The sequence below is a fragment of the Euwallacea similis genome, chromosome 1, assembly GCF_039881205.1.
Source record: "Euwallacea similis isolate ESF13 chromosome 1, ESF131.1, whole genome shotgun sequence".
NCBI classification, from domain to species: domain Eukaryota; kingdom Metazoa; phylum Arthropoda; class Insecta; order Coleoptera; family Curculionidae; genus Euwallacea; species Euwallacea similis.
Window position 1 is genome coordinate 5,080,754 of NC_089609.1, and position 24,156 is coordinate 5,104,909.

The 24,156-nt window shown below is 35.9% G+C and overlaps 4 protein-coding genes across 4 annotated transcripts; 1 reads left to right on the forward strand and 3 right to left on the reverse strand.

Annotated features, from left to right (window-relative positions):
• The first annotated feature begins 7,573 nt into the window (after positions 1-7,573).
• Positions 7,574-13,035, forward strand: beta4GalNAcTA (beta1,4-N-acetylgalactosaminyltransferase A). Its single transcript, XM_066393811.1, has 7 exons — positions 7,574-7,593; positions 8,278-8,484; positions 11,068-11,441; positions 11,575-11,833; positions 12,347-12,511; positions 12,562-12,780; positions 12,830-13,035. Exons 2-7 carry the CDS (start codon positions 8,357-8,359, stop codon positions 12,969-12,971), a joined length of 1,287 nt encoding a protein of 428 aa, XP_066249908.1. The 5' UTR covers positions 7,574-7,593; positions 8,278-8,356; the 3' UTR covers positions 12,972-13,035.
• Positions 13,036-14,792: 1,757 nt separating this feature from the next.
• Positions 14,793-16,294, reverse strand: LOC136419695 (uncharacterized). Its single transcript, XM_066406227.1, has 3 exons — positions 16,062-16,294; positions 15,219-15,454; positions 14,793-15,163 (listed from the first exon to the last, which is right to left on the reverse strand). Exons 1-3 carry the CDS (start codon positions 16,092-16,094, stop codon positions 14,929-14,931), a joined length of 504 nt encoding a protein of 167 aa, XP_066262324.1. The 5' UTR covers positions 16,095-16,294; the 3' UTR covers positions 14,793-14,928.
• A 794-nt stretch (positions 16,295-17,088) lies between these two features.
• Positions 17,089-20,791, reverse strand: Thor (eukaryotic translation initiation factor 4E binding protein thor). Its single transcript, XM_066390175.1, has 2 exons — positions 20,516-20,791; positions 17,089-17,690 (listed from the first exon to the last, which is right to left on the reverse strand). Exons 1-2 carry the CDS (start codon positions 20,655-20,657, stop codon positions 17,443-17,445), a joined length of 390 nt encoding a protein of 129 aa, XP_066246272.1. The 5' UTR covers positions 20,658-20,791; the 3' UTR covers positions 17,089-17,442.
• A 1,540-nt stretch (positions 20,792-22,331) lies between these two features.
• Positions 22,332-23,972, reverse strand: LOC136408934 (NFU1 iron-sulfur cluster scaffold homolog, mitochondrial-like). Its single transcript, XM_066390161.1, has 4 exons — positions 23,803-23,972; positions 23,367-23,743; positions 22,815-22,901; positions 22,332-22,649 (listed from the first exon to the last, which is right to left on the reverse strand). The coding sequence occupies exons 1-4, from the start codon at positions 23,901-23,903 to the stop codon at positions 22,414-22,416; spliced, it is 801 nt and encodes a 266-aa protein (XP_066246258.1). The 5' UTR covers positions 23,904-23,972; the 3' UTR covers positions 22,332-22,413.
• Positions 23,973-24,156: the final 184 nt, after the last annotated feature.

The following is a 24,156-nucleotide window of genomic DNA, read 5'->3' on the forward strand; positions in this document are numbered from 1 at the left end:
TGTGGTGAATACTGAATATACTGAATTTTACATACTTAGGAGTAATAAAATACAACTGAAATTCACTAAATATGTTTGAAACATAATAATAAAAAAATTACTTAAACTAACACATGGACAAAACATTCAGTTGCTGACATGTAATAATAAGTCCATCTGCAAACCATTCTTAGGCTACTGGCACATACTGAAGGGAAGTGCAGGGGAAATAACTAAACAATACCTACAAACATCCCCTTAACCACGATGCGAATGCACACACATGACAAGAATAACTGAAAGACTAACAAATTCAGACAAGATGGAAAGACAATTGTCACAACTGGACCATTCTCAACCCTCTTTGCTTTACAAGACGAACAAGGCAACCTACTTCCTGTTGCCTTTTACCACTCAGTTGGAGCATTTTCAGATGTATTTTTTTTCTCTGCATTTTATATTTAATTATGTGTATTATGAGATTGCCGCAGCCAGTAAAACGCAGCTTTTCTTCCATTTAATATAGATTGTATTTATTACTGTTTACGAGACCCGCAGGCTGGACATCCTTATCTTGGACGCCCTGTATATGGAGAAGTTTCATGGAGATGGCCGGTTTTGCATTAAATTCGAACAAGAATTAATGAAATAATAAAGCAAACAAAGTTATCTCAAACTGAAAGGAAAATAAACAAAAAGACGTCAGAGTCATTTTCCTCATCTACGTTTGTTTGTTTTAATAAGAGAAGAATTTGTGGTTTTCTACTCAACAATTTCGAATTAAATGCCGTCCAGGCATTTTATACCCCGTTGTGTATTCCCAATCGATATTCCAGAATACACAAATAGTACATGCTTGATGCATCTGGGGGAATGTGTGCCGACCCGGGAGGCCCGGCTAATACAACTTTCATTAGGCTCGTCCAGGGTCAAGACAGGATGCATTTCCCGGAGAAGCTTCATCCTACAACAGTTTCCATCCCAGTTTCCAGCAGGACGTACGTCGGAACGCGGATCGTTACGAATTTGTCCACCTACTCCTCATCGCGGCAGGATTTTGGCCAATGAGATCTGCAGAAGCGCACAGGGCATGCTGCGACGCGTGGCGTACAGTACCGAAAAATCATTCAAGAAAATATAGTTCTATCTCCGTTGTCGGGGCTGTAGGCTGTAGGCTGCTGGCTATCCGATACATGCATTATTCCGAGTGTTTTTGCAGGAATATGGAAACTAGGTTAATGAGTTTCCGGTAGATTGGATGCGGTTTTCCTTAAAATGGATGATCGTCTGCCGAACTGTATTTGATGTTAGTAGGTGAGTTTTTTTTATATTTTTGAAAATTTGCGAAACTTTTCTCCCAGTTATTTGATGCTGAATTTACGGTTGTCAATGTTTGATTTTTTTAAATATTAATTTGCCCCATCGCATCCTGCGGAATTGAGAATGATAAAACAGCAAAAATTCTCTTCTTGAAATTTTGGAGGGATTATGGATATTTTTTAATCAATTTTACACTTTCATTAATTTATCAGTACATTCTAGAATACATGAAAAATGAAATATAAATTAATGCAAATATGAAAACAATTTAGCAGAAGAAAGAGCAGGTCAAAGCTAGAAAATTGAGCACATAAAGTGACACGCAAACAGAACAAAATCAATTTTAATTTTTGAAAAAAAATTTGAAAATCTTTAAAACAATTCGAGTTTAGAATTCGCTTCAATTCAAAGCAAGGGCGTACACAGCTGAGACCTAAAACACAAAAAAATTCAATACTACATAATCCTTGATAAACGTTCAATATCAATTATTGAAAAAAATTCAATTTTTATTCCTGAAAAAAAAAATTTTATCTTTGAAAAAGTTTGAGTTTCAAATTAATTTTGACTTGAAGCGGAGGCGTACACGGTTGAAACCTGAAACACAAAAAAATCAGTATTAATCCCTGAATTTTTTTTTTTAATCTTCGAAACAACTCAAGTTGCAATATCATTCTTCGGCTACGTTCAAAAATGATTTTAGTAGAGCCAAAAGAGCAAATAATTTCGAGTTTCAAGTAAAATTCAATTGCGTTATTTTCATTGACCGGACAAAACTTAATTGTGAACCACAAGAAACAACAGTCAGAACTCACCTCTTAGCCCCAAGAGCATGCGCCAGCATTACGTCAGCAACACCCACTTTCACTCAAAAAATGACAGTTAAACGACACCCACTTTTACTTACTAAGTCATGGATACGCTAACGGCGTACCCCACAAGTCTTTAGAAGAAAAGAAAACCCGATTATCTCGATTATTAATGCAATGCGTATTGCGCATATTCTGCTCATCGTCGTGCTAAAATTCAAGTGAATCGTCTGCGAAGTGATATCGGTACGACCTGCCCTTTGTGAAGGTATAGTTGGTCGGTTTTGCAACGCGATAGAATATACATATGTATAATAACGTGCGACGTTTCCAGATTTAGTAAAATGGATGAAATGGGAGAAAAGTTGCGAATTCAAGATAGCAGTTCCATTATGCAAACATATCCCTACGGAATAAAAAAATACATTCCCTATTGCACCATTCTCACTTTGTGTGCCACTTTGTATGCTCAATTTTCTGACTTTGTGTGCCACTGAATGCGATTTTAAATCAAAGGAAATGAGTTGATTTTCAGATATTCGTCAACATCATAATAGGCTTTTCTCACTAGTAATTTTTAAATTCTTGTTCATGGATGCTTAGAAGGGCGACTTGTTATAGAATAGAGCTTCAAAGCAATTATTGGCGTTTCTATTTGTCGTTAGTCTTAGAAATATACCTCTAACATCATCCACACCTTGAGTAAAAACTCCCAAGTATACAGGGTGGCCTGGAAACGGTGGGCATGCTTTCGGACGCATATACAGAGTGTCAAAATAACACGACAAATTCCTATAAAAACAATTTCTACAGATCGCAGAGATATACGCTAGGGAGGAACCTTTGCAAAGAATTATGTTTAATTCCGATCAAATAAGAAACAATGCTTAGATTTTGTGGCGGGTGCAACAATCCTCAATTTGTCGTGATTGAGAATGTATTAGACTGTAAAAAGCCCATGTTGAACCCACTTCTGAAGCTTTTAATTAAACAGTTAAATTATCAATTCTTCATTTCGATTTCGAAAAGATTTAATTAAAAATTAATTTAAATAATAGGCGTTTTCTGGAAAACGGTTCATTTTATCGATGTCAAACAAAAGTGCCTTTTTTAATTTCAAGTTCAAGTTATCCAAAAATATTTTTCTTGTGTCTTTTTCATACAGGGTGTTAAAAATATGAGTATTAATGTGTACAAACTGGTCGGTCCTTGGCGAACTCAAACAGCAAAATGAGTTTCAAAGACACTATTTTAAGGGGCGTTAATCATATTAAAAAATTATCAAATTATACCAAGTACTTTAAAAATTATTTAATAAAAATCGATTTTCAGGGGCGTCTTTTAGGGGCATATATCTTGGTAGGAAAGGTCTGTAGAAAATTTTTTATAGGAACTTGTTATAATATTTTGACACCCTGTATACGTATCCGAAAGCATGCCCGCATTTTCCGGGATATCCTGTATGTTGCCCGTTTCTGAAGCTCAACCATGGAGATCTCGGCAACCGTAAAAGATACTGAGTTAGTTAAATTGGAGAAAAATTTAACATTTTGGAGCTCACAAATGTGCAGTTTTAAAATTAAAAAAACGCTGATGATTTTCGTGGATATTCGAAAAGAACTAAAATTTCAGTTTTTATTTTTTCCTTGTAACCCTACTACATTCCAGAAAGTAAATAGCAAAAACCGTATAAGAATTTTAAGAATGATTCTCTCAATAGAGCTTTTTCAGCTATTTCCAGTGCTGGAAAAGATGATCAGACTAGAACGCTCTCCCTGGGAAATAAAAATCTTACAGAGCAGAGAGCTTCAGAATAAATATTTCAAGGGAGAATTTCAGCAGGAAGAAAAGGACATCTTACACAAAAAAGCTAAACTGACCTATAATTTTTTTAAGATAACTATACCTATCCATGTACCTACATAATCTTAGCACGTATGATGTTTAAGGATTTGTATAAATTTAAGATTCCGAAAGTGCATACAGGGGGTTAATGTGATTGCGTTACAGTGGCTTGACGCCTTTCAATAATTGATGAAAAACATTGGAATAGTAACATTTTCGCAAACGTCTTATTTCCAAAACACGGAGCGTCAAAAAATTTAATTTATTTTTTTCTAAAATAATTCATTAAAATTAAAATTAATCCGTATTTTGAATTAATTTAATAATTGTTGGAACTATCCGCAACCACATATTCTTCATCATATTGCAGTATATGGGGGCTATCTATACGCTTTTTGGAGCGTTCCACCATGGCAAGACCTAGACAACCTCCAGGTACCTAATTTTGGTAAAAAATTTTAGTTTTTCGTAAATCAATAAAATAAAGAGGTAAAACAGCAGTTTAAGCTTCGACATCCTGTAAGTATTATGGAAATTAGACGTTTACGACCATTTGGTTATTGTCTATTTTCAACCATTTGAAAGGCAGAAACTAACTGTCTGCATATTTTTACAAATGACTTCGAAGAAATAAGTACTTATTCAAGAATCTCAGAATTATAATACACACAAAATGAGAGATTTAGGTAGGTACTCTGATTAATACTTAACTAGTGCCTCTCAATATAAGTAAAAGCGAGACATTAATCATACTTGAGGAGCCATCATCAAACAAAGATTGCGGCTTGTGATTAATTGATATTTGTCTGTTGGGTGATATTAATATAAATTTAATATAGTGTTCTTCGAGCATGAAGTAAAATCAATCACAAGATAGATTTATGCTAGAAAATAAATTTAAAATAATGCAGTTGCTGCACATTTTACGAAAATTTAACGAAATTTCAGACATTTTTTAGGTTGTCACTTGTGTCAACAAAGTGACATTTCAGCGTATGGAGGGAGATTTTCGCACTTATGGCGCCATCTTAGTTACTTACGCTTAACACCTAAAATAAAAAAGTGTCTAATTCTCTGGGGCAACTTCCGCTATGAGAGTTCTACATTCAATCACTGTATCGTTGCATGAATATAAATTTAGATCATTTTAAAAATCTGGCGGTGTTTCCTATCCAAACGCTTATTCCCGTCGAAAAAACGACAACACGTTTCTTCAGAAACAAATACTGCAAAAAGCTTATTTAGTTTTCGAGATATAAAATTGGAATTTTGAACGTACACCCCCTAATTTTACCTTTTTTTTATAATTATTTTCAGAGCTTTCTTAGGAACTGTGGACCAAAAATTTAAAAAAAAAACGAAATTTGCACTTATTCCATGATCTCTGTACAGACATACATATTGGGCACCTTTATATGCAATTTTCCCCGTAAAATCATCAGAGCTATGACATCCCGAAATATTTAAATCTAATTCGAGGAAATTGCGACACCAACGAACTTGACACGACTTTACCCCCGAACTCGGTTTATTATCAAAAATTACATGGCAAATTGATCGATAAACCGAGTTGAAGGTAAATCTGTGCCAAGTTCGTTGGTGCAAGTGCATATCGAACACCTTGTATAATTAATGCCCGCTAGACTAAAATAGCCTGAGCAGGACGGAGTCCAGGAGCGGATTCAAGAGACAATTTTATTCTATGTTTTCAAATAAGATAGAAAGCAGAAATTTATGCAAATTTCCTATAGAAAACAGTGCGTTTTCTTCTCTTGTACCCGTATCAGGGATAAAGAACAATAAGTACTACAAATTTGCCCGCAAATTCCATGACGCCATAATAGGAATTAAGTAAACAATTATTCACGTAGCCCCATTCCGATTCTTAAGGATAAACTGGATTTAATTGTGTAATAAGGATATCGGAGTGTTTCACAGATTGAAAGAAGAGTTATCTTGATCAAACAGGCTACTTTCGTTCACATAATTAATCAGAAGCTCATTAGGGCGGCAAGGGCCGAATAGCGGAATAAATCCGGCACGCAACCAGTTCTGCAATGAAAATATTAGATCAAGGAAGTAGATAAATAAACCACCAAGCTCTATTCTGCAGAATAGCCAAGATTTTAAAATACGTTGGAAATTAGAAGATCTACGATCCAGAAATGATTAATTTTGCATTTCCTATACTCGATGCCTTGTTTACGTGCCTGCACGGCTGCTATTTCCAAAACAGGTGGAGGTAGAAGATTGGTTAAATTGGTGGAAAAGCGGCACTTTGTGGGGCTCATTTAGGGCGGAGTTATTAATTTGCTGTTAATTTAACAAGTTGGTTCTCCCTTAGATTAGTAGAACTTTATTTATTTTTTTTAATAGGACGTCCTGTATATTTTTATTTTTTGAAAAATTGGGTTATGGAATAGATTTCTACATACAGTTTTCTATACTTCTTTTGGAACTTCGGGCCACTCTCATAGAGCCTTTTATTAAGAGAAAATCGACTCTAAGTTGACGGTCCAATGGTGAAGATTTGAAATGAGAACTGAGAAGAATTGAACATTTTTAGGGCCAATATATCATAATCCTGTTAGATCTAGAAGAAGATAATTTCGATGAAATGCAGAGGAAAAAATAATTCACTGCTTTGATTTCAGCATTTCCATGGTAATTATACGGTAGGTAAAGCTATCAGGATTTTGATTATTGGATCTTAGACATATTGTTATATATCTCTACAGTATTCCAATGGGATTGGATCACGATAAGACTGTTTTGTCATAATTTCCCTCTCAAAGATGAATTTGCGAGTTTTCCATCATTGGGCCAAACTAATCGATTGAAGAGCTACGCTCTTGGCCAAAATCATCTTTTCATTTTTCTCAATTCAAATCCTTTTTCACCTAAAATAAGCAACAAGCAATTCCAGCAACATCCCTGCGTGAAACGGAATTTTTACACATCAATAATTTAAGGCACTTTCGAGCATTTTGCCATTCCGGAAAGTTCAAGGCGAAAGAAGAAATAATAAGGGGAATAAGGACAACTTTGCATAATTGAATGTGTTCTGTTTTCTATGAGAGCCATTTCGTGTTAAGGGCACTTTAACTTAGAAACCCTAACAAGCATACAATTTTCAAATATGAGCGTGAAAGCTAATTGGCATATCTAAAGCTTTTGCGTGAAATTCTTTTATGGCATAATATTTCCATGAGAAGAGAAAAGTTTCCTGAAGAAAATGAAGGGCTTTCAATCCCTTTAAAGCAGGGTTTATGCACAATTTGACTTAGATGTGGCGATTATTTATTGATTAGTACCGATAGGTTCGTTGGGTGCAAAAAACTAATTTAAACTCAAATCAAGAGGTTTGAATAGGAATTACTTTTGTATACCTACAGACATAACCCCTTAACCATTCCCATTTTCTGGTTAGCCATATTTCGTTTCAATTAGCCATTTTGTTTTTTCATTGCAGCCATTTTGTTTTCCATTGCAGCCATTTTGCTTTTCTTCAAAAACCGCAATGGCGACTAGGTGCCATGTTGCGTATTTTTGCAGGAGCCATTCTGAAATTGGTATCTACCTACAAGTTCCTCTGGTTCTGAACATGATCGATCGTATCAGAAATCGCTTTGAAGCACTGGTGAGTTTATTGTAGCGTTATTACGTGTACGATGCAATAATCACACACGCCAGCGATAACTAGTGCTTATAAATATAAACAGAACCTGCTTTAGCAAGTACTGATGGTATTCGGGTAATTTCCAGCTGAACTGTTCTCTGTATTGATCCACTTACATCGTAATTTAATTTGCTTTTTCTTTAATTAATTGCGCTTGAGAATTGCATAAACTCAATAAAATTCTCAATTTCTCAGAATGTTGGAGCAACCCGGACTAACAGTTGTGAGGCAATTAATTCTTGAAGTGCTAATTTGCTTTAAACGCTTCCAATCGATACAGTCTGGCAGATAAAGTGTTGTAAAGGAGCTTTTGTCGTTGGGGGTTCTCCTATGATTCTGTGCAGTAAACTTCTATGATAATATTACTGACAAATTTCAATATGTTATAACTTTTGCGTTTAATGAACGATTAAAAATTCACGACTCATTTACCTTCCACTGATAACCATTGAAAACCTCCTCTTTTCATATACTAAACATAGGAGCGTTTTCATGGTTTTTGCATTCATAAAAAGGTCGGCAAAGAGGGTTTATTAAACAAAATTTTTGTTTCTTTTTTCATCCAAAATACCTTTTTATTTTGCCACAAAATCCAGTTTATTTTGTATTTTGTAATTTAATATTAAAATATGGTTGTCGTTTCAGACGAATTCTCTGCTGTTGAAAGCAGCAAAAGCAGCAGAACAAGCCGCGCAAATGCTGGGGCGCAACACGTAGGAGGGCTATGCCCCCTTGCCTCCTGCAAAGCACGCCCTACAAAGGGCTCTTTATTCTAATTTTGGTTTTCGTCATTCTGGAATACCTGTTCAGCAACGTGTCCGACACTGGGAATGGATTTCTTAACGCGTCCACGTAAGTTCGCGTGTAATGTAATTAGTTCTTATAATAGTTTACTCAACAACAGTGTGATTATGTAGTTATTCAGGTCTTTGTACTACCCACGTAGCCCTCTCTCGAGTGACTAAAAGGTGTTGAGGGTGAAAGAGTGGCTTTAAAACAGCTCTTTAACTGGGAAAACCGCTGACGAAGATTAATCGAATTCATGTTTGTTTTTCCACAGTATTGTCGCGTATTACAAGCTTTGCTGAAAATACGGACTCGCATAGATAGTGACTGTAATCTACATGTGCAATAATTGTCCAATCCAAGCAAAATACTGCAATAGCGCAACGTGCAACTCTCCTGAACGTGATGTTCTCCAAAAAAGGCATTAACACCTAATTGAATACAAGATGTTTCCTAAACATAAGAAGCAACTTTAAGGAAGTACTCTTTAGGACAAAAGAAGAAAAAAGTATCTATAAACATAGTATATCCGGAATCGCTACATTTCTAAAATACAGGGAATTAAAAAAACAACCCTCGTGTTTTCTAAAGAGTTCAGTAGCTACTGAAAGGCCGATCGGATTCATTTATCCTCGTTGGGGATAGTAATTTAAACCATTTTTGCCAATTTTAAAACGTTAATACCCTTGATTTGAATTTTTTTCGTTGCTTTAAATTCATCGAGGTACGTGCAGGAGCTTGAAATTTAATTTGAATTTCGAAAACGAAAAGAGGCTCGCAAAAGAAATCAAGAGATTGAATAGCTATGTTTTACTCGCTCTATTCTCAATAATTATGAAAACTGCAGAGAGCTGGCAGGCGTTACTGTTTTTATTTAAAATTCCCACAGACCTGGGCCGTGCTCACGCTTCTGAAGTATGTGGAAGAAGTCTAATATATCTAAAAGGCAGGCCACAATTCTGTTATTAAACGACGAAAAAGTCCATTAAAGTGGCTTAAGCGTTTTTTAAAAAATAATACAAAACCAATTTTTTCTTCTGCACTCTTTACTGCGGAAATGAAGCAAGTCCAGGCATATGTTGAGTTCTTTCGAAGAAACCAGGATGACATTTTTAACACCCTGTATTTCAGAAAAGAAGTTTTTCTGAACACGTGTTTGTAGAAGTTTTTTTCTCATTTTGACCTAAGGACTGTTCGCTTAAATTTGTGCCCTTGGAGAGCTGCCAAGAACCGTTTATTTTTATCTGTGTTTTCACTGTTCTTCTGTGTTAATATTTAATTCTTTTTCTCTCTCTCTCTCAGCTTTATTTTTTGCCTCTTCTCAAGTCCTATCTTCAACGATCATTATTGTGTCGTCTGCATACGAAACTATCGAGCCACCATCACTTTATAGATGTGCCACCGAATTTGTTTATGCTATAAAAAGTATTGGTCCCAATGTGACCCCCAGGGACACTAAGTTTTTTAACAGTTATTTTAACATTGAGTAGCTTTCCTAGCGTATTTCCAATTTTTAACTAGTTCTCAAATGCACACAATAGAACGCCCCTAGTCCCATTCCCCATCAATATCGCCAAAAGCCTGGCGTGAGGCACCCATTCCCTGGTAATGTCTATAATAACTCATAGTAATGCAGCTTTAACAAGCAGTTTTATAATTTATTGAAAATTAGCTTAAATACGTTTACCTTTTCTAAAGTTATTCTGAACTAATTTATAGAAAAATAAAGTGCAGGGCAAATGTAGGACTATTACAGGCAGAATGAGATTTGTTAGAGACCAAATTCTTGGGCTAATTCGATCTAGAATCACACGCATTCCCATGGATATACAAGATAGAATTTGATTCCAACATGACGGTGCACCTGCACATTTTGCTCGTACTGTGCAGGATCATCTAAACTAACATTTTTATGGGCGATGAATCGGAAGAAGCTGACCTATCGGGTGGCCAGCGCGAAGTCCCTGTTTGAGCCCGTTGGATTTTTTCATCTGGGGTTAAATCAAGTCGTTGGTATAGGAAACTTCTGTAACCACACAAGAGGAATTGCTGGGCACATCTTACAACGGGTGTGCGATTCAATGATTTAAAGAACAAATATATGTAATCAGGTTGGGGATCATTTTAATCCTTTGTGGTCATTTTTTTTTCGTTATCTTTAATAAAAATGAATTTAAATATAGAAATCTTTTGGTGTTAACGAGGCAACGTTACGTTTTTCAACAGATACGAATCTGGAGCCAAAACGGCTCATTTTTGACTAGGGGGCTTCTATGCAAAATTTGTTTGCCGCAATAGCCCCTATAATCTCCTTTAAGTTTGGCACAATCCCTTTGGAACATCCTAGGTATCTAATAAACCCATCACTTTACTCCAACCCATACTTTCTGTGTCGATTCTGATTAAATCGATAAAGCTTGTGCAAACCGCGAATCATAAAGATGCAAGTCACAAACTTCCATACAAACCTTGCAAAATGGGGGTAAAGTTCGACATTTATTGTTTATTTGCTGTGCAAACAATAGCGATCCATATTTCCTTTGAGTTTGACCTTTTAAAATGTCGAGCTTTATGAGTATTTACCTTAGTGGTTAACACACCACCACCCTGCGGGATGGCTCTATGTGAATAACTTCTGGATCTTTTCAGGCTCCTTCAATACCCAGACAAGTCTCAGATGAACTATGGACCTCTTCTCAAGGCGCTCTTGTTCAAAAACTCAGATAAAAACGCCACATCACTGCTCACAAATCCGCACTCACACCCACTAAACCCGATTCTCTACTCCAAAACCAACAATTTTTCTCTAGAGATTTCAAATTTAAACTACATAGTGACAGTTCCCCCGTTCTTAATCGAGAATATAACTTCAACGTACAACATATCCAATGTATTTGTTACAACGACAACCAGTAAAGAAAATATTAACGGTAACGGATCTAGACTACAAGATGAAGAAGGCATTGGGGCTGAAGCTCTGAATATGGTCAAGCCTTTATGTCCAGACATATCACAATATTTATGTAAGTTTGAACGACGTCATAAATTTTAGCTCTCTCTGATTGGTAGCCGTAATTGCGTCATTCGTCCAAATGACAATCGATTCAATTGTTTTATAACGCATAATGACAGCTAAGATTGTCATAATTGTTCTAGATGGCCGAGTGCCAATACGAAAATACCCCGTGCCTTCTGTAAAAACTTTGGAAAGTAGATTTTCGTGGCTTCAGCCCGGCGGACATTGGTCTCCCTCGAATTGCACAGTGGAGAAAAAGGTGGCTGTAGTAGTACCATTTCGATACCGTGGAGAGCATTTGCTTCTATTTTTGCAACACATGCATCCTTTCTTAAAAAGACAGCACTTAGACTACACCATATTCGTCGTAGAGCAGGAAGGAGATGGCCCGTTCAACAGGTATGATACCAAGCGGCACACAAAGAGTCCGTTTCTGAGGTTCAACCATCGGTAACATTGATATCTCACATGACTGAACCCCAAAATGTAATGCATTATCGTAATCACAAAAAAAACTGAATTCAAAAGTGAAAAAATCCAAGATAGCGTTCAAAAAAAAAAACAAAGCTGATGATGGTGGTCGAAAATCGAAACGTCGAACTTTCAGCATGTCATCGCTACGTCGTAGAGAAGGAAAACTTGTAATGATGAAGTATGAGTCATTTTGAATTTCGTCTCCACATGAGCTGAAAAAAAATAAAACCAAAAATTTCATTTTTGTTCGAACACCTCCGAAAGTCACTGGAATTAACCCAATTTTAAAACGGCATATTCTCAAACCTCAAATGACGCTATTTTACTTCCGTTTAACTGACCTCGTAATTTTTACGGTTACTAAGATCCCCCATAGTTGAGCTCCAGAAACGGACACTTTATATTCTAAATAACCGTTGGTCTTAAATGGAATTTTAGGGCAATGCTCATGAACATAGGATTCAAGGAAGCTTTAGAAATGAGAAATTTCGATTGTTTCATCTTCCATGACGTAGATCTATTGCCCGAGGACGATAGAAATTTATACTCGTGCCCTTTGCAACCGAGGCATATGAGCGTAGCCGTTGATATGCTTAAATACAAGTACTAAGAAGCTGACTTGTAAAATTAGTTGTGATTTTTAATTATTTCAGGTTGCCTTATCCAGCAATTTTTGGAGGAGTTTCCGCAATTACAACTGAGCATTTCAAGTTACTTAACGGGTTTTCGAACTCTTTTTGGGGTTGGGGCGGAGAGGATGATGATATGTCTAATAGAATTAGGTTCCATCATCTTTATATCTCAAGATACCCTATTACCATAGCCAGGTATACCATGCTGACACACAAAAAGGATGCTCCCAATCCAAATAGGTAGGTATGTGGTAATGATTTGAACACCACTAATACCTATTTGTTTCAGATATGATGTCTTGAGGAAAGGTCAAAAATTGTTCGATAAGGACGGCCTGAATAGCTTAAAATACGACATCGTGATGAAGAGAGAGAATTTACTTTTCACGTGGATACTAGTGAAACTAAGTCCGCCGAAAAAAAGCAGCTAATGGTGGTTACATTTAGGCGGATTTCATGTCAATAAATGGGTGGAATAATGCACCCATTATAATTTGTAAACGTAATTTGATATTGCAAGGTTGTGAAAGCCTTTACTACTGTAATTATCTTAACAGTGAACTCAGTTTCACACCATAGCGACGCTCACACTCCGCTCAAACCATGCTCAAAATTAAATACTTTTGAAAGTGTCAAGGCGTTCACATTAAGTGAGCCTTACCTTCAGGTCTCACTCATCCATTCAATTCGGCACCACACTCATTCAGAGTGTGAGCATGAGCGCCGCTTGATCTATAGTATCCAGCGGGCTTTATGACAAGAATATGTATAAATGATTAAACGCTGAGAATTATAAATGTTTCTCTTATTGATTGGTATGCATGATCGAGTTCGGTAACTTAACAAGCTGTGGGAATGTGTATGTACTGACGCAACACAAAACAAAATCGTACTAACGTAAATTTCTTGCATACAGACTGCCTAGTTTCACGTCTCAAATTTGTTTTAATCTTTGTCTTAATTGCGACTTTGTATTTGAGCAGACAGTAGTCTTTAACACAGGCAAATCTGGACGTTTTGGTGGACATTAAATATGCAAAGAGGTACAAAATTCGTATTAGAACACTTTCGCTTCAAATTTCGTTAAAAAGTACCTAATGTGTGCTTTTGCCAATAAGAAATAAAACAACTTCAAAAATACTCTTTTTGCATTAAAGATGTAGTTTTAAACCGGTAATTTCATATTAATGTAATACCAAGTTTTTCCAGTTCTTAAAATACTTACTTAATAGACTTAAGAAGTAAACTTTTTGAGTAAATAATTATCAATTTACCAATACTGAAATCCGTGTAGAGAAATGAGTACTAAAATGTTCTCATTTTCTTGTGCAATCCAATCAAATTTCCTGCATAAAACATATTCCCTTAAGCCCATTATTGAAGAACGTAAGCCAATATACTCTACTATGTAAGGTCTGTGATGAAGTAAGGCATCGATATCGATTACTGGAGAATTATTAACTAGGAAAAATGCGAAAAATGATATGGTATGCCTAAAAGAAATATTCGCCAATACTTCAAGTATGTACTATATGTACTTCACATGCGAAGTAATCTACTATACCAACGAAGCATTTACTGCAGTTAAGTTAGTAACTAGTAAACTACAGTAAATAATTTGTTGGTTCAGATTAGTAGATGCTGCATTTACAAAGTAGATTCTTGAATTAAACATTAGTAAATGCTATTTTTTATACATACGACCCGCATCGGCGTTTCAAATATGATACGTTTAGAATTTCTAAAGCTTGTTAAAAATAAAACCTCCAAACTGTTTAAGTTGGAACGAAATAATTATCATTACATTTCAGTGCACAGTATGCTGGGTGAATACATTTATATTAGCACAATTTCAACTGTATCTGAAACGCAGGATGTTGAAGTTTTTATACAAATGGAACTTCAAATTAGACATATTTAATAAGCTGTTATCAGTCTTACGTTAGTAAGTATTCCTTTAGCCTTGAACCATCCAAAAGTAGAATATATTGGTTCCATTCGTCCTACATAAACACCAAAGTAGTTGTTGCCCAATAATCAAATTACTTATCATAAATGCGTGAACTTGAAGTAATAGTGCGCATTGCTGAACTAATAGTTTGATAAAACAGTTTGAGGGTTCAAAAGTCCACAAAATCGATAACAAACAGCATAGATCCTTTAATCAAATGGAGAAGTGGAACTTCTACGCGTTGAATACCCCAAAGTTTGGCAGTTCAGCTTTGCTTTTGGGAGTAGAGCAAACCACAACCTAAAGACCAATGATCTTTATTATACAAATCACAATAAAAATTAATATGTACCATTCGATTACCTACTATAAATTATAATACAAACGAAAATTACATCACATTTATGTAAGTACATCCTACTTAAAAACTACAACTTTCATTCTCGTACGTTGAGTTTTTGAACAGCATCTGAAACCTGTTCTAAGTCACTATGGCTGCCGAAATGAATCTTTTTCAAATCCCTGTTCTCGCCGCCTTCGGCCACGACGCTTTCCAGCGATTTTGCTTTTTTCAGCTGTGAAATCTCAACTATTGACTCAGATATACAGTCTTCAACTAGTTTTTGGGCTATATTTGAAGCCGCCTCGACATCGTTATTTTCCGATCGGGTCCTAAAGAAAGGAGAAAATAAACTTTCATTGAATATCCAAGAAAACATCTGCTTACCTATGCCGCTCTTTTGGAGGCATTTGATAAGGTTTATATCTAACATGAGGAACACTAGGTCTCACTCTAAACCCTATAGAAACACTGCTAACATATCTGGTGTTCATTGTGAGCATATTTAAATAGTTTTGTGTCCTAATTTCAGTCAAATACTCTTTCCTAGAATTGGTACTGGAGGATAACATTCCAAGCTCATTTAAGGCAGTATCAAGCGTTGACAGTGGCTTTGACTCCATCTAGGAAAAGTAAAAAAGAGCTTAAAGTACCTTAATAAACTCAATTTGAATGAAATATTCTCAGCAAAAGTTTAATTTTATTCCATGTGGCTCCTCTTCATAAAATTAACTGTATACATGGATGTTTTATAAGAGATCATCCATAAAATCAGCTCCAAATCTATGAATCTTTTTTACCAGGTGTGTTTTAAGCTAAATGGCAACACCTAGTTAGATTTTCTTTCATTTCATCCAGCTCATTCTCAGGTGAATGTGAACTCGAAGTTCACTTTGAAAAAACTGCTTCAATGTAAAGGAGGTAGACAAAATTGATGATCAGTCAAAAAGTCCCAAATCACACATAAAATATGGTATTCTTGAAAAAACTATGAATGGCAAAAAATCATATATACACCGCAGGTGTGCAGTACTTGTGACCCTCATATCTTAGATTCCTCAGTGCTGGGGGCCTTGGATTTAAACTTAATGCTCAGGTTATAATGATATACTTTAGAATGTTGGTGTATACTATACTATTTTCTTAACCCAGAGAGATGAACATACATTAGGTCTTAGCAGCATATAGGACATGATATTAAATGTTAAAAAAAAAACGAGAAAAACCTACCTCTCCACTATTACTATCATCTTCAACCTCCATTAAAACCACGTATCAGCTGAATTGAATCACGAAAATCTTGATAAAAAATTATCTATCGTTTTATATTTTCATCTTGCGCTAGTAAATCAGTACAATACAGCACCTCTACTTTAAAGAATGTAACAAAAAATGCATTTACAAGTTTACTTTATTTACACAATCAGCAAGGCAAAACAACAGGGACATTAACCCAGACACAAAACTTCAAATAGCGGAACGTCAAGCAAACAAACGTCTAAAACGTCACGTTCCCATCACTTCTTAGGTTTGTTTGCTAAAAATCACAGAACAGGATACTCTGTCGGAGTTCATTAGTGTAGTGACAGTACACTATTGAAGAGAAAACCGAACGAAGAAACATGAGGTTTAACATACATAGCAATTTGTATATCTGGATATTAGCACGTTGAATAAGTTGATAAACTGATTAATTAACCCCTTATATTCTCCGTAGATACACATGCAGAGCTTCAGTCATACCTTGGTTTATTTGACGTTTCTACATGCAAAATTGTCAATTTCAGCTAACTAGTGGACTTACGAAAAATGCAAGGACCAAATTACTGTTAAAAAAATCTCCATATGACGGGTGAAGAATAACACACACTCGCACTCGGTACAACTATTCGACTCTAATTATTCATTCTAAATTCTATCTCTTTCTATCTAAACTTTGATAAAATTACATATGTTGCACAGATCGTTACTTATTTGATTACCAGTTCCAGAAGCGTGAGAAAAAGCGATTCTTACAGTACCCTGGGGAGAGCCGTTCTCATGGTACTGCATGTTCCAACGCACGCTCTGAACTTCTTCTAGCTGTACGCGTAAGTTATCTCCCTCCACATTAGGGCACCACATAATCGTGAAGTCATAAGTCATAATGGGCCTCACCAGTAAAGTCTTTTTGTACGTTTACGATGCATACGTGACTGACGAACAAACTTGGCTCTCAACTGAGGTATTAAAGGATGATTAGCAACGCGAAGTAATCTAATAAGCACAATTTAATATAAATTGTAAACAAGAGAAACACTTACAAAATATTCACAACAGCCTTAACAATTCAATTACTTTAAGTCGGTTGTATGAACATGAACACTTTCATACATAATACATTTTTGTAATTATTTTGCATAACAATTAATACTTAATGAACCCATAAACTAAGCAAATTATGAAGACTTTAAAAAACATAAATGTGTACATAAATCTTAATTAAAGTTCGAAAAACGATAACGTTCACTTATGAACCTTAATTAATGATAAAATTAGTTCGATGAGTTCTTGGTTTGAATGGGAATTATCCTGGTGGTAAAGTTTACAGCATAGCTATTCTGTCGACAATTTAAAGCTCTATATGAAATTGGTCTTCCTCCTTAATACTGCCCTTCCTGGCATTACTATTCCTTCTGCCCTTATTTGTCAGGCTCTGCTTCCTCGGGTAGTTGTAGTGATGCGTGTTGTTATTCTTCTTCGGAGGGCTGCTGGAACCTTTAATTAAGTTTTCGGGGATATCATTGGTGGGAGGGGTTTGTGAGATCGGGGAGTTGCGCAGATTCAGCAGGAACCTCTTTTCGTAGAGAATCTTGGTACCTGGAAGAAAATATAAACATATGTAGTAACCTAGAGAGGATTCAGAAAGGTCCAGTTGTGACGATAGCTTTTCCGTCTTTAAAGATAATCCCTATTTTTTCGGTACGCCCCTGGATTAAAGTAGGTTTTAAAATTTATCCTGGAGCTACGAGGAATGTTCTATGGGTAATTTTATTAAAGGGGAAATTTGGCAATAACGATTTGTGAAATTAGTAAGGTACGGAAGTAGTACCAGAAATTTTTAATTGATAAGAAAAAGTAAGCTTCATATTAACTATAACGAAATCGGTATAGTGGCCCCACTTATCGATTTGGTCCCGTATATACAATACGTCCTCGTTGCTTGTTCTCAGATACGGAAGCAATCAGACATACACAGAGCGATTTTTGGTGTTACGAGGCTACTTTACTTATTTACGCTTTTACAATGATCTTGAAAGAGTATTTTATTTCCCCTGGCAACTTCGATTTCAGACTCTTTCTAAACTAATTTCCCCTTGCAAATCCTGCAGAAACTATTTTCCGGCTTTGTTTGACTCAGACCTTCGTGGGTAACCATTAGACAGATTTTCTTAAGTGCCTAAGTGTTAGTTATACAGATTACATTTGAGCCAAAAATAGGAATTGGACAATTACGAAACAGCCCGATAACTATTACAAAACAAAGTTCAATATTTTGGGAATTTGTTAATAAACAGATCTCCTGCCGCGTTTATTTTTATGTATTTTGGCACATGTAGGATATTATGCTGGTATTTACTGGGGGGAAATGCAATAAGAATGCTTACATTTTCCGTAAATCAGAATTGATATAAAATGCCTGGTTCGGTTCTTGTTACTTATTACGCACCTAGGAGTTTTATGGATCAGACTACAGTAACAAGAAATCATTGAACCAACGCCACTCAGGAAAAAAATAAATCTCAAGTGCATATTTGTTTCTCGGCTCTGAAATTAGGTTTCTTTTGTCGCCAGAGTTTTGATACACCTAATTTTTCCTTTATTTCGAGTCAGATGATAATTACAATTTCTTTGTTCGCACTGGTAACGTAATGGGAAAAATGCGACGTATTATGTTTTGGTGAGTAATAAAGAGGACATATACTTCTGAGGAAAGATAGTAAACAAAAGTTATTATCAGTGGTTTATTTGCTTTAACGACCCTGAAATATGGAAAACATTCTAACTATTACCTAACAAGCAACAAAGGAACATGTGTATTGGAAAAATAGCTGGCAGATTTATTATTGGGTTTGTTTTCCATATAAATCAAATGGTGACGTCTGTAAATAATGCGATTTGTACAATCATGTGGATGAACGTTTTCCTTTGAGATTCTCAAGCATATACATATACCACGATTACCTACTCTAATCAGGTACATTTTGTATAAATTCGGGTGACTAATTAAGTCATAAATGGTATTATAAAAGTAAATAAATAACATCCTCTACTTGATCTTCACAGAGCGTGCTCGTAACGAGAAATTCTTCCCGGACTGTAGAAATCTCCTTAAGTTTAAATTAACTGCAGGTCGGATTGTGATAATTTCGTGATCGCAGGAAAAATATCAATGCCGGTGTAGCATACTTTCCCCCATAAAACAGTCCCGAATGCCTCAAACCCACGCTACCTGGTCGGACATATTTTAATAAAACTAACTGATTTGCCCCTGTATAACTCGATCTATTGTTGGCGCAGATTTTGTTACTATCGAACCTCTCGAAAAGTACAAAAGCCCGAAAGTTTCTAGACAGTGTCGTCATCCCCGATGTCCATTCTAGGTCAAGTATCTGCAGATAAAGACGCAAAACACTAATCGTTTAATCGATTAATGTACGTTGACTGCTCTTGAATCTAATTTATTTTTATGCTATATAGCAGCATTTTAAATTCGCACGAATAATACTGTTTGTTTTTTTTAATTCTGACACATAAACTAATAGTTTTTTAACGGAACCTAGTGATTAAACGAGTTCCGTTTCGTAACTAGTTACATAATGAAAGCAGGTGTCTCTTTTCATAATTGTGTTTTCGAATGGGGCCAGCAACAGCAATGATCTAGACACAGGGCGCCGATCGAATATGCTCAAATTCGAGCCAATTTCTTGCGATTTCATGATATAGCGAAATCAGGAAAGAACTATGTACATATCAAACTCGTTGGAAAATCTGTTTTATAGCACATTACGTCGTTGTGGAGCCTTGCTTCGCTCGTCCCGCCGGGTCCCATTTAAGTGACATTAAGCATTTGTTTCCTAACTGGTTTTAGCATTAACAATAACAACACAAAAACAATAGCTTCATCGAAATTTAGAGAATTCGAATTTAATGTCGCGCACCCACGTGCTGATAAAACTTGTGTTTATCGAGATTAACATTTTTTATATTTTGTTGTGTCTGGCGTACATTTCCATTAACAATTTACGTCACTGTAAGGGCCAAATTGTCGACGCGCGGGTAACTTTATCAGGAGAGTCATTTCCACGGAAAAGCGCAAAAGATCAAAGACAAAAAAAAGGAACAAAAACTTGATGATCCCCGGTAAACTAACTGAGCTTCGCTAAGTTGGAGATAAAACCCTATAAGTCGCTACACAGTTAGCAGTATTTATCTGGAGGATAATCTCTGTATGGAAACCAAAGTATCGACCCACTCTTAAGATTTATTCGAGCGCTTTTAAGAAAAATTCTCGCTGGGATTATGATTTTTTGACTCCAAGGGCCAGTAGCTTAAGTGATTTTTTCGTGGCATTTCCATGAAAACTACTCTCTTTGTAACATTACGTGGATTTTGTTTTTTTGGTTAAAATAAAACAATCTTACCTCCAGGGGTAGTCGAGAACGCAGTTCCTCCAGGAGTCTCGGAACAGCAACTGGGCATCTCAGAGGGATCATTCACTAGAACCCTCTTGATAGGGATGGCCTCTGTGCTCTTAATTTGCCTTGCCATTGGCGATACCGACATGTCTTCTGATTGCTATTGGACTGACCAGTGAAATTAAAAACCTCAAAGGTTTATATACAGAGAGCGACCTACTTCCAGCTTATCAGCCGCACTCAAAAGACGATACTACACACACGATTTTCGCGGTGTTATTTTTTAAACCGACGATATGCGCGTAATTTCCGGCCATGATGCCAATTTGACGGAAAAATCGACCATTCAAAGGTGGTTGTTATCGTGCTTTGTATAACTTCTCACGGAATTTTTACGTTTTGCGCCGAAGTTACTTGTGCGAGATGCGTGCCTGTGATATCAACAAACATTAAATGTGGACGTTTATTGCGTTGCTGATATTTGCGTAAGTGATGTAATGTTTTCTAATGTTGCGTTGTTTGTCACCGCCGTTCGGTAATCAGCTTGGGGGTGTGTGTTTATACGTAGAAAATGGCGTGCGAAAACACGTGGCAACTGTGTGAATTTTAAATGTTTATCGCCAGCAACCTTGGTGAGTCGACTGTAATGAGGTATTGCAAAAACTGGAATACGTACTGTGGATGTATATTTGCAACTTCAAAAAATTGAATCGTGAAAACAGGAGATAAACGAGGAACGCTCGTTAAGAGCCACAAGATAACCCACTGGCAACATTACCTCGAAAATAACTTCCATGGAAACCCCGAAACCATCAAAACTTCCGTCCTGATTTCTACGTTCCAATGGATGTTTCTTTCGGACTAAACCTGCCAGGACTTTGTTCCATCGGCCCTAAAAGAAACCACCACTGGGAACTTATGGGGCAAATTCACCCTTAAACAAATGACAACACAAACTCTTTGTTTGGCTGAGATGAAACGTCACTTCTCAGCATTTCCTTCAATTTTAAAATGATAAATTCATCCAAAAAAGGCTCGTTACCGGTAATCAAAAAATACAAATTGGTTTTCTTGGGGGAGCAGAGCGTTGGCAAGACCTCCATGATTACTCATTTCATGCACGACAGCTTCGACACTCATTACTAAGTCACCATTGATATAGATTTCCCGTCAAAAAACCGTTTACCTGGAAGATAAAACTGTCCGTCTTCAGCTTTGGGATACGGCCGGACAGAAGAGATTTGGATCGTTAATACCTTCATACATAAGAGACTCGCACGTTGCAGCAGTGGTCTACGACATAACAAATTTCAACTCGTTTAAACTGACCGCTCGATGAATTTATGATGTGCTCAAGGAAAGAGGGGATCAAGTAATTTTAGTTGGAAATAAGATAAGAACTGTTGACCATATTGAACCTTCTGCTGACGGTTCGGTCTGGAGGTTGATTTAGAGAACATTAAAAAAATGCCCATAGAGAAGGCCGAAAAATTAGCAAGAGCACTGGACATTATTTTCATAAAAACTAGTGCAAAGTGTGGGTATAATATTAAGCCACTGTTCCAGAGAATTGGAGATGCGCTACCAAAATTGGATCCTGCTTTAAAGATCAAAAATCTCCTACATGATGTCTACCCTGATAAACATTTACAAAACAAATCTGACGAAGCGAAAAGTTCTTGTTCCTGTTAATTTATAGATAATCTGTAGTTATATAAGTGTACAATAATAAAAGGTTTCCATGAAATCAATGTATTTCACTTAAGCCATAGTATATATACAGCTAATTATTTACAGCAAATTATTTCAGAAGGGCCTTGAAGCGTCAATATCTTTATACAAACACATATTACTTTATCTACACACATTTTAATTTACCTAACCAAAAGGTTTTAATTAAACTCCTAAGTTTCTCCAGTCTTTTGCTTAATTTTCGAGTCAATTTCCTCAAAAACCTTCTCAGATAAATCATCTGAGGCATCAGTCACCTGTTCCACAGCTACCACTTCAGGGATATAAAATTGTAGCATGTTTTGCACGCCGTTTTTCAATGTTACAACGGAGCTAGGGCAACTTGAACATGACCCTTGCATTTTCAGTTTTACTACCCCATCGTCGTAGCCCATGAAAATTATATCCCCTGGAAAAAACAAAGGGAAAATCCAATTTTAATATAACTGGTGATTAAATAGTTTTCCTCCCGCATTTCAAATAAATGCAGAGAAGTGCAACTCTTTTGGGTTTATATTGAACAAAAAAGAGCACAAAATAATGAAGTGGTGGCATGCACCTACAGCTTTCTTACCTCCATCTTCCTGGACCGTGGGACGTATTCGCGTGTCTAGTAATTCTTTTATCATCTGCACAGTCTCGTCATCATTATCATTGATTTCTAAAATATAAGATAATGATGTGGGAAATTGAGCCTGGATATTGACTTAGCAAAACGTAGGTTTTTTCAATTTTAATAACACCTACAGCGAAAAAAATTATAAGATGCTTTTTGTGGAGTTGAGGATAAATTGAAACTATTCCTATTTGGACCTTGGAAACTTCACTATAAAAACAGATGTTAAAACTTTGCTGCACATATGCATGCAAAAGAACAATCGATGGAATACACACAACAAAATATGTACAGACTTCTCAAAAAATACACATAAATCCTACATAAAAGGCAATAATTAATAAATTTACAAAACATTACTCATATAAGTTGTTATTGATTTCTCTCAATTCAGTTTCAACAATTTATCTCTCTTAGTATGGTTTCAATCTCAAATACCCATCTTGTTTCTTTCTTACATTCCTATTTCATGTGTCCCATAATTTCAATAAAATATCAATTCTAACTTACGAGTATCAGAATTGGGTTTTGCTTCATTAAGAACAGGCAAATTTGACGCAAAAAAATCCATAACCGTGGCAAATATTTCCGGCTTAATTATTTTCCACTCAACTTCTTCATCTGCTTTTGTAATTGTAATGAAATCAGGCCCTAAGAAAACACTCTTCACTCCATCAATACGAAATAGCAACTTTGCTAATGGAGAGCAATAGGCGTCCTGCGCTTTTGGGAAATCTATTGTCTGTCCATTTTCCAGGACTTTAACACCTGGCAGGAACTTTAAACTATTTGGGTTTGGGGTTTCTTGTGTTTGAACAAACATTGAATTGATGTTTGATGTGGATATGAGGCGAGGGTGTGGAGTTTTCCAGTATTTGCGACTGGTACTACAAAAAATTGGGATTAAAGTTTGGAACTGGGTTCATGCCTATAGAATAAAACCTACTTGACTATCTCCTTCAATGTTGGGGCTACTTTTGAAATGCTGTTTGTGTTAGTAGGACTCAGTAAGTTTCTCCACATGTTTATTGAAAATTTTCTAAACATAATTTTAGATATTACTAATTTCAAACGTTCTTATTTGAATTTAAAAATTAAAATCGCTATCACGCCAAGAAAAAACTTGAATATAAGAATAAATAATTGAGGTTATGTTATACAATAGGAAATCAGATAATGTTCATCTCTTTCTGACTTACAAAAGAACGATGTTCTGAAAAAGAAAACGCATGCAAATTTAAATGAAGAGAACGTAGAATATGAATACAATTATTTTTATTAAACTAAAACTTCTGATTAA